The 10,365-nt window shown below is 47.0% G+C and overlaps 2 protein-coding genes across 2 annotated transcripts; both read left to right on the top strand.

The window, feature by feature from the left end:
- Positions 1–3,568: 3,568 nt before the first annotated feature.
- On the top strand, positions 3,569–6,027 carry LOC119455002 (uncharacterized). The gene is made up of 7 exons (XM_049668993.1): positions 3,569–3,980; positions 4,050–4,106; positions 4,162–4,257; positions 4,354–4,530; positions 5,191–5,289; positions 5,549–5,647; positions 5,908–6,027. The coding sequence occupies exons 1-7, from the start codon at positions 3,663–3,665 to the stop codon at positions 6,025–6,027; spliced, it is 966 nt and encodes a 321-aa protein (XP_049524950.1). The 5' UTR covers positions 3,569–3,662.
- Positions 6,000–10,067, top strand: LOC119455001 (uncharacterized). Its single transcript, XM_049668798.1, has 5 exons — positions 6,000–6,366; positions 7,494–7,568; positions 7,666–7,764; positions 8,302–9,049; positions 9,837–10,067. Exons 1-5 carry the CDS (start codon positions 6,268–6,270, stop codon positions 10,049–10,051), a joined length of 1,236 nt encoding a protein of 411 aa, XP_049524755.1. The 5' UTR covers positions 6,000–6,267; the 3' UTR covers positions 10,052–10,067.
- Positions 10,068–10,365: the final 298 nt, after the last annotated feature.

Below are 10,365 nucleotides of genomic sequence, written 5' to 3'. Positions count from 1 at the left end.
AAGTACTTCATAACTGCAGTTGATGTCACCACGAGGGACATCATTACGCGTGCTGTACCAGACAAGTCAACGGGACACGTGCTACGCTTCCTCGATGAGGACATTCTATTCACATTCGCGAAGCCGAAGACTGTGGTAACGGACAACGACAGAGTGTTCACTTCACGAGCTGCAACACGTTATTTCACAAAGAGGAGCGTCCACCACAGACTGACTGTACCCTAGGCACCCGAAACGAACGGTTTTGTCGAGCGCGCAAATGGAAAAATCCACTCAGCGCTCAGAAAGAACCTAAATGGCATCATGGACCACTGGAGCGAATACCTAAAGGAAACAACGTTCCAGGCGACAACCAGCCGCACGTTGGTCTGCACATGTCACCGTTTCAGCTGCTGTACAATTACGTGCCCCGTCGAACCATCGACAACGAGCTGTCAGCACCTACTGAAATACAAGACCAAACAGAAGATAAACGCGAAGAAGCACGAATTACGTTAACCGACTACTTGCACGAGCTCGAGCGAAACTATTACGCCAAACACAAACCACCATCTTTCAACGTGGATGATGAAGTTTGGTGTCACAAAGGGACAAGACCAACAAAACTAGGGCCAATGTACGACGGACCCTACACTATCACATCGGTGTAGAAAGAAACGTACACCATATCCAAGAAGGGGACAGAACAAACGAGGCTCGCTACAGCCAGCCAGCTAAAGAATCTCCACACGCAACCCGATTTCAACCGAACACATTCGCAAGCCACATGCGGAGCCACACGGGTCAAGTACAAGCGCGAAGTGATACGTGCGTAGAACCACCGCTAAACGAAGGTGAACAGACGCCGTTCCGAACAGCTGACGATCAACCGCGTCGAAAGAAACCGCCGCGATGGCTGGAAGACTACGTCACAGAGTATTGCGAGGACGCAATAGATTGAAGACCCGGCCGTGTTAGCTGAGGGACTAGCGGCAGCTGTAGGCAAGCGAGATAAATACTTCGAGCGACTGACGAGCGAGGCGAGAAGAAGGAGATCACGTGACGACGAGCGTTCGAGGCGTGAAGACGTGCCTGCTGAGATGCTGATCATGTAATCCGAATGCATCGTTAATAAATCAAGTTGTTTTTGGTCATCGATCGTGCCATCATATGCGTCAACCACTGACAACTCCCAGGACAATGCCACACCTTCCATCACCACACTCTAGCTTCCCGAGTTCTGGCCCGCAGATAGTGAGCTCTGGTTTCTCCACATCGAAGCGCAGTTCCGCCGTCACCGCATCGCATCGCAGACGGCCAAGTACGACTATGTCGTGAGCGCGCTCAGCCCGACCACCACAGCTTTGATCCGCGACGCTTTGCTCACTCCCCCATCCGACAACCCCTACGACATCCTGAAACGGGAGTTACTACGACGCACGACCGACTCCCAGTCGCGACGCAAACAACAGCTTCTATCATCGGAGGAACTTGGCGACCGCAAGCCGACCGAGCTGCTTCGTGGCATGACCCTTCTACTCGGAGGCAATTCATCTTTAACGGACTCAAAAATCGTCCGCGAGCTCTTCCTTCTGCGTCTCCCGCATCAGGTACGGATGATTTTATGTGCCTCACCCGCGGCAACGTCCATTGAAGACTTAGCAACAGCGGCAGACCAGATTATGGATACTTCCCATCCTTCGTATCTGCCATGGACCGTTGTCAGGCGCCAGTCCCGAGTCCGTTACAGTTAGAGCAGCACTTTGACAAACTCAAACGCACAGCTTGCTTCGCAACTGCATCAACTAATTACTGAGCTAGCTACCTCGCGTGTCTCTGCGGGTAGAGACCAGCCACGTCACCGCACGCCCAACCAAAGCACCTCCCGCTACCTTTTGCCCCATATGAATGCTGGTGTCCGTTGCTGGGCGCGGTCGTGTATCCAATGCCAGCGTGCCAAGGTCAACAGACACACCATGAGCGCTCCGGGCCATTTTCCACCACCAGACATTCGTTTTGGCCATGTTCACGTCGACATTGTGGGTCCGCTACCACCGTCCGCGAAGCAACGTTACATACTACTTCTATCGACACATTTACCCGCTGGCCGGAAGCAACGCCGCTAAGCCAAATCGCTGCAGAATCTGTTGCACAGGCTCTTGTGCACACCTGGACCGCTCGTTATGGCGTGCCACACACCATAACGACAGACCGAGGGAGACAATTCGAATTGTCCCTCTTTCGGGCTCTCCCCCGCCTTCTAGGCCTAACACAGATACGAACTACGGCTTACCACCCCAGTTCCAACGGCATGGTTGAACGCTTCCACCGTCAACTGAAGGCATCACTGCGTGCGCAGGAGTCAACAATTACAAGGACAGAGCGCCTGCCTCTGGTTCTACTAGGTCTTCGCACCGCGGTGAAAGAAGACACACAGTGTTCATCCGCAGAGCTGGTTTTCGGCACGACACTTCGCGTACCCGGCGAGTTCTTTACCTCGGAACGGACATCAGCTGAGCTACACTCTTACGCCGACCGCCTGTGAACAACTATAACTACTGTCGTACCACCGCCGCTTCGTCAGGATTGCAAGAACGTTTATATGAGCCCATCATTACTTCATACCAGCCATGTATTCATCCGTCACGATGCCACTCGCACTCCACTACAAGCACCTTACGACGGTCCTTTTAAAGTCCTCAAGCGCGATCCAAAGTACTTCACTCTCCTTGTTAACGGACGCGAAGAGACGATATCTATAGACCGTTTGAAGCCAGCTCACATGGACGCTGGCGACGCCATCTCAAGCAGATAAACCGCTCGACGGCAATGCCTTCATCGCCAGATTGGGGAGCCAGTGTGCTTCGCCTCCGCAAAAAAGAAGAAAAGCTCGACATCATGGCCGAAACATCAGTTTAGTTGCCCGACGAATGAATGTTTGCTTGTTCCGAGTGTTCTGTTCTCACAGGCAAAATAATAAGATCTTAGTTGCGCAACCCACCACCCAGTTTCAAAGGGGACGTTCATAGATAGCATCCATCCATCCATCAATCCATCCATCCATCCAGCGTGAAAGGTGTTCATTGAAAAGTGGCACATACCCAATGCATTTGTGCCGCAGCCTTCTAAAGCGGCCGGTTGCTGTCCTTGCGTAACCTTTGTTACGTGGGTTCACATCGGATAAAAGCGAACGGATCTTTTTTTGTAGCGTTAGCTACACTGGCCTAGCCAAGCCCGTTTCGCGCGGCACATCAAGAGCCGTGCTGCGCATGCGCAAGGATCAGTGATGTCACACGGCTTGCGCACCGGAGCCGGCACCTCTCGCGCACTCCGCCGCCGCGGCGCACGGCTCACCGCCGCCGGTCTGCGCATTCCAGAGGAGTGACGTCGTAGCCGTGGTAGACGCACTGGCGCCGGCGCGCGCTCGCTGTGTAGTCGCCGTCTGACACTGCGCTGGAGCCGCTGCGCTTCTGACTGGCGTTTGCCAGTGTGGTATACACTTTTCCAGCGGCACTCTCGAACCAGCGAGCCGCAAACCGATTTTTGCCGCCTGGTGACGAGAGTAGCAGGCTTGTGAGCAACGCCTCCTTCCTCTGGGCTGTTGCTGGAGCGTGTTCCCCCTTGACGTTATGTGGTGGCTCTTCAATGCGTGCGCTGTTTTGCTGTTTTTGTGAAACATTGAAATGTCTTTCAAGAACAGTCTATCAACAGGGCATCACTGCGTTGTTTACGGCTGCAGTTATAACCAGAAGAAGAGGAACGCTGCAAGAAAAGAGCTCTGCGGCACGCACAACGTGTTGCAAGAGGTATGCGGATGCAACGTGTATTTGCTGCATCGGTTTCCCGCTGACGCCGATTTGAAAAGACAGTGGGTCGCCGCAGTCAACAGAAAAGATTTTGTGCCGTCGCCTTCATCACGTTTATGTTCTGCGCATTTTGTTGACGGCAAGCGCACCGATCTAAACCCCGTGCCGATGCTTCGCCTCGGATACGAAAGAAAGGTAAGACTTGGTAAAGCACATGGCAGTCGAAGCGTCTCTTACTGGATGATGCAAAATTACTCATTATAGGTACTCAAAGGACGAAGACGTGTAGTAAAGCACGACGGTCCACAGTTAAAGAAAAAGGTATTACGAGGCTTCTTAGCGACCGAACCGTTAGTAATTGGTGGTGCTTTTTCAGAGGACAGCTGAGAACGTAGCACCAGCCTCACCATTAGGCATTCACAATCTCGACACAGGAAAAGCCGACTTTCCCAAGGACGCTTGCCAGGAAAAGGTTGAACTCTTTCTTTTTTTTTTTTCCTACGAGAACTGTGTAATTTCTTGTTAACGCCGTGATTGCGAGACGACGTTTTCTATCGTACGCTTACAGGATGACACCTCCAGCGAAGGGCTGCGTTTGCTCTGTGCTGCCGCTTCTATGAAGGTATGTACACGGAAAGTTGTCTCGGAAGGCTACTTTCGTGCCAGTTGCGAGCGGGCAGCTGCCGCCAATGAACCAACATATGGGCTAGCGAGTAAATGCAGGATTTCTCCACAACATCGCACCGCGCTCGCTTGTTCACTTTTCATTTGTACTACCGACGTCCCAAGAGACGAGGGGGGAGGCGGTGATGGAAAAACTGCCGCTCGTCCAACCGTGCTTATGACGAATAACTACTGCATTTACTAGTGATCTCGCACGCACAGTGCATCAGTCACCGCACTTGTGCGAGCACGACGCTGCAAGCGCTTGCAACAGTCATGTTTTGCAAATCACTGCCCTCGCCTCTGCTGCGCAGCGTTTCGATCTATTATTCAGCATCATTGTTAGTGGGGCCTGACGTTTAGTTGTTTGTATGTTGCATTTTCATTGCATAGGCAGAAATGCTATAGAAAATGTGCAATGATACTGGCGAATAAATATACGTGTGTATTTGTGTATAAATACAAATTACCAGAGGTAGCACTTCAAGAAGACTTCATTTATTTTGTCGACATTTCTGTTGGAACCAGACCATTTTCATAAAAAAACGTCGGGCTCTGACCGAAACGCTGATGAAATAAAATGGGGTGTTCTTGAAATGCTACCTATGGTGCTAATCTTCTTGTGGCAAGAAAAGACACACACTCGCACGTATTTGACATTAGACGTGGTATGCTCCTAACTGTGGTACGACATTTCTGTCGAGGGCAATGCATTCAAAGCACTGTTTTCATATTGCTGCAGATGCCTGTGGAAGCTCACGCTGCTCCTTCTGAGGAGCAGGACTCGGGCAGTGAGCAGCAAGGATTTCACGACAGAAGTGGTGAATGCCAGAAGCAGCATGTAAGTGTAAATGCTTCATGACTGGCTGTGGTAATACACACATAGACAAGGATATAGACACAACGGGCGCAAAGTCACAACTGTTTTATTGGACATGACGAAATGCACTTTTATTGTCTTCATGAAACACACACACCTCCGGCAGCAGACACGAATAACTATGAGAAAAAAACTAGATAAACATATTCAACAGTCCTATGTCATCTAAACAAAACAAACAAAGCAATGCATTCAAAGCACTGTTTTCATATTGCTGCAGATGCCTGCACAAGCTCACGCTGCTCCTTCTGAGGAGCAGGGCTCGGGCAGTGAGCAGCAAGGTTTTCATGACAGAAGTGGTGAATGCCAGAAGCAGCATGTAGGTGTAAATGCTTCATGACTGGCTGTGGTAATACACACACAGACAAGAAGGATATAGACACAACGGGCACAAAGTCACAACTGTTTTATTGGACATGACGAAATGCACTTTTATTGTCTTCATGAAACACACACATTTCCGGCAGCAGACACGAATAACTATGAAAAAAAAAAACTAGATAAACATATTCAACAGTCCTATGTCATCTAAACAAAACAAAGCAATGCATTCAAAGCACTGTTTTCATATTGCTGCAGATGCCTGCGCAAGCTCACGCTGCTCCTTCTGAGGAGCAGGACTCGGGCAGTGAGCAGCAAGGTTTTCATGACAGAAGTGGTGAATGCCAGAAGCAGCATGTAGGTGTAAATGCTTCATGACTGGCTGTGGTAATACACACACAGACAAGAAGGATATAGACACAACGGGCACAAAGTCACAACTGTTTTATTGGACATGACGAAATGCACTTTTATTGTCTTCATGAAACACACACATTTCCGGCAGCAGACACGAATAACTATGAAAAAAAAAAAACTAGATAAACATATTCAACAGTCCTATGTCATCTAAACAAAACAAAGCAATGCATTCAAAGCACTGTTTTCATATTGCTGCAGATGCCTGCGCAAGCTCACGCTGCTCCTTCTGAGGAGCAGGACTCGGGCAGTGAGCAGCAAGGTTTTCACGACAGAAGTGGTGAATGCCAGAAGCAGCATGTAAGTGTAAATGCTTCATGACTGGTTGTGGTAATACACACATAGACAAGGATATAGACACAACGGGCGCAAAGTCACAACTGTTTTATTGGACATGACGAAATGCACTTTTATTGTCTTCATGAAACACACACACCTCCGGCAGCAGACACGAATAACTATGAGAAAAAAACTAGATAAACATATTCAACAGTCCTATGTCATCTAAACCAAACAAACAAAACCTAGAGGAAACTCGAAACAAACTTGACGCTGACGTCACACATCTGTAGCAGGATTTCTACACGTGCTCCGCAAGAAAACGAATTCCTTATCGGACATTGCGAGTCACAGAAGTGACACACACTTATCTCCCATATTTCTTATATGGAAGGCTTCAATGAATTCCCCATTTATTTTTTGTTGGTCTGTCAAAAGAATCTTTGTGTCTGTGAACATTGATGTGTAGCCGTATGAACTACAATAACACGGGAATTGTGTCCCGTAGCCTGGTGTTGCGGAGTCATGCTCCTGAGCCTGGGTTGTTGCAACACTGCATTACGTAGTTCAGCACGCACACATCTGGTCGCTCATTGTAGTTCATGCGGCTGCTCACCATTGTTTCCAATCGCAAAGATTCTGTCAACAGACCGGCAAAAAATAAACGGGGAATTAATTGAAGCCTTCTATATTGAAATATGGAAGAGAAGTGTCCGAGTCCGCGTCCATCACGTTGTGCGATAAGGAATTTGATTACTTGCGGAGCACGTGTAGAAATCCTGCGACAGATGTGTGACGTCAGCCACAAGTTTGTTAAGAGTTTCCTTTGGGTTTTGTTTGTATTGCTTAAATGACATAGGACTGTTGAATATGTTTATCTAGTTTTTTCTCAGAGTTATTCGTGTCCACCGCCGGGGGTGTCTGTGTTTCATGAAGATAATGAAAGTGCATTTCGTCGTGTCCAATAAAACAGTTGCGAGTTTGCACCCGTGGTGTCTATTTATTTCTTGCCCATGTGTGTATTGCGCAGCCAGTCATGAATCAGTACCAACTCACCCAATTGTCAGTACTGTTGTAAATGCTGTGGCATGTATATTTGTATTATACCGGTAGTGCATGTGTGTCACATCCAAAAATAATTGTTTCAGGAGCAAGAGGAAAATGCAACTCTGGCTGCTGCGGATGCCATCTTGCATCTTTGCCACGTTACACTGGCCCCACCTGTACGTATCTTACACTCAACATGGTAGACTGGCAACTGTGGTACCACATCTAAGGTGAGAGTAATGCATTCAAAGCATTGTTTTCATATTACTGCAGATTCCTGCAGAAGCTTGCGCTGCCTCTGCTGAGGAGCAGGACACAGGCACTGACATGCAAGACTTCAATGACACAAGTGGTGAACGCCAGAAGCATCATGTAAGTCTAAATGCTGTGGAGTGTATATGTGCATGTATACCTAAAACACATGTGTTTAATGAAAACCAGGAGATAATGAAGCCAAAAAATGTGAAGGGGCACGTTAATTGTACTTTTTAAATGTATTGTAGTAATTGTGACACAGATGTGAAGCAAGTGAAGTGGATGAAAAGACAACTTCCCACTGGCAGGGACCAAACCTGCAACCTTTGGATATCATGCCTGATTCTCGACTAATTGAGCTACAGCTGTGGTCATCCTCTCGTAAAGTTTATCGGGTATTTATGTGCATGCAAATCTGGGTGTGTTGTTCGAGTGCTGGCAAAGAAAGAGTGTACAGTTGTCCTGTGTCCTGTGTACAGTTGACCTGTACATACTTGATAGTGTATTATCCACTGACAGCAACTCCTGCATGGTAGACACACTTATGTATACTATTACAAATATGTGTGTGTTTATCATTGTTTGTTCAGCCTCACCATATACTCAATACAAAGAACCTGCAGGGTTCTGAAGCTTATGTTTCTTTGCCTGCAGGTGCAAACACGTGACCAGTGGACACAGTGGGAAGCCAACCCGTATGACGACCACACATATGTCCAGTATCTGCCCATTGGATTCAGGGGAAAATCATTTGCTGAGTCTTTAACTGGAGATGATATCACATTTTATACTGGCGTATCCCAGATAGTGTTTCAAAAGCTTGTGAAAGCGGTGTCTGCTTTGGCAAAGAAGCCAAGTGCCCTAACACGTGCTGACCAATTAATAATGTGTCTAATGAGGCTTCGCCTTGGGCTGCTGCATGGACACCTTGCACGAATTTTCAAGGTGTCTGTGTCGACTGTCAGCAACAACGTTTTATACATGCTGGATTTGCTCAGCAAAATCATGAAGAACGTTGTTATATGGCTGCCGAAATCGTGCATACAGAACAGCATGCCGCAGTCCTTTGTGGAAAACAAGCATGATGACACAACATGCATCTTGGATTGTACTGAAGTGTTTCTGCAGCGTCCAAAAAAGCTGATGGCAAGGGCACAAACATACAGCAGTTACAAAGCTCACAATACTGTAAAGTTCCTTGTAGCAATTGCCCCAAACGGGTTCATTATGTTCGTGTCCAAAGCTTACGGAGGGCGTGCCTCGGACAAATTCATAACAAATGACAGTGGCATCAGTCACTACCTTGGACATGGTGATGTTGTGATGGCGGACCGAGGCTTCGCGCTCACAGATGAGATGCAAATTCAAGGTGTACGACTGAACACACCAGCATTCACTAAAGGTATCTGGCCATTATTTATCATTCTTGTTCTATGCTGTTGATTACAGCTAATGTGCCCTGCTGAATCAAAGGGTTGACTTAAAATATAACGCCTTAATTCATTAGACTTCTGTTACCGGTGCAGCCTAGTAAAGATAGCACAGCAAGCTAGTGTAACGTTTTCTTTGCCTCAGCATGTTCACCTTTTCAGACCACGAGCATTCTACCAGAAAATGGAAAGCTGGCCTTCGAATTTTTCATAATTGTAAGTTTGATGTGAATGGCTGAAGCTTTAAATAATGGACTCATATGTGTGTTTGCCAAGTCACATGAAGCTAATGCCCAAGAAAACAAGGCTTATCACTTCCAATTATGGTTTAAACTCTCATAGTGGTTGGCAGAATACGTTGAGTTTGGCCAGGTATATAACTATAGCGTGCTGCGTTTTTTGTTTATAGTTCTAATCTGGGTTGCCAGGTTTGACAATATTTTTAGGCTATAGTGGTGCAAGAAAAATGTTTAGGCTACTTTCTCGTTCCCTCGATTTGAGTCAAATTATCAAAATGTGGTAACATGCCAGCTGCTGGCATTCCAGTATGCGGTGAAAAAACATGGCCCAAAGGCTTGTTTCCAACTCCTGCTTGAATTTCATGCTTGAACTTTGACATGATGCCAGAAATGATTACAAAAGTGACTAGAATGTATGCTTTAATCGCACAACTGTGACTTTCAGCACATTCATGTCAGCTTCCTTTTTCTTGAATGTGCTGCATAACATGAGTGCCAACTGGCTGGTGTATTATTTCAGGAAAACCTCAGCTGACCAACAAGGAAGTGACAAGTACAAGAAGAATAGCATCAGTACGCATACATGTTGAGCGTGCCATTAACCGCTTAAAAACTTATAGAATATTCAAGCAAGCCCTGCCCATACGATCCAAGAAAACCATCAGTAAGATGGTATTTGTATGCGCAGGACTCTGCAACTTCAAGTCAGACCTGATCAAGAAGCCAGGTGTCTAAGAAAATAAATAGACTTCCACTATTTTTCGCCTCAATGTTTTAATTATCTAAACTTTGGTGTGGTAAAAATGGTGAATGATATAAGTGAGCTCTAAGGAAATGCATTGGGGGAAACCTCCCAGGCTGCATCATCTGCAAAATTTTCAGTGTTCCACACCATTTTTCAAGCACACCAGTGCAGAATTGAAAAGCTATGCACAGACTCATTTATTTGCATAAATCACATTTCACAAATTGCGACATACTCATCAGGTACGTCTAACTTTCCATCATTCAGCATGTCAGTCATGCGGGGAAGCAACTCAGAAAAGTAG

Source organism: Dermacentor silvarum, chromosome 6, assembly GCF_013339745.2.
Source record: "Dermacentor silvarum isolate Dsil-2018 chromosome 6, BIME_Dsil_1.4, whole genome shotgun sequence".
In the NCBI taxonomy this organism is placed as follows: domain Eukaryota; kingdom Metazoa; phylum Arthropoda; class Arachnida; order Ixodida; family Ixodidae; genus Dermacentor; species Dermacentor silvarum.
The sequence above is the reverse complement of the archived record's forward strand: the minus strand, read 5'-3'. Positions and strand labels throughout refer to the sequence as shown.

What these genes read in the sequence shown, in the direction of transcription:
- LOC119455002 (XM_049668993.1), top strand. Translation starts at nt 3,663, where the DNA reads ATGTCTTTCAAGAACAGTCTATCAACAGGGCATCACTGCGTTGTTTAC. An exon ending in GCCTCGGATACGAAAGAAAG is followed by an intron (nt 3,981 to 4,049) that starts GTAAGACTTGGT and finishes TACTCATTATAG; the next exon opens with GTACTCAAAGGACGAAGACG. An exon ending in GTCCACAGTTAAAGAAAAAG is followed by an intron (nt 4,107 to 4,161) that starts GTATTACGAGGC and finishes GTGCTTTTTCAG; the next exon opens with AGGACAGCTGAGAACGTAGC.
- LOC119455001 (XM_049668798.1), top strand. Translation starts at nt 6,268, where the DNA reads ATGCCTGCGCAAGCTCACGCTGCTCCTTCTGAGGAGCAGGACTCGGGC. An exon ending in ACGTTACACTGGCCCCACCT is followed by an intron (nt 7,569 to 7,665) that starts GTACGTATCTTA and finishes ATATTACTGCAG; the next exon opens with ATTCCTGCAGAAGCTTGCGC. An exon ending in GTGAACGCCAGAAGCATCAT is followed by an intron (nt 7,765 to 8,301) that starts GTAAGTCTAAAT and finishes CTTTGCCTGCAG; the next exon opens with GTGCAAACACGTGACCAGTG.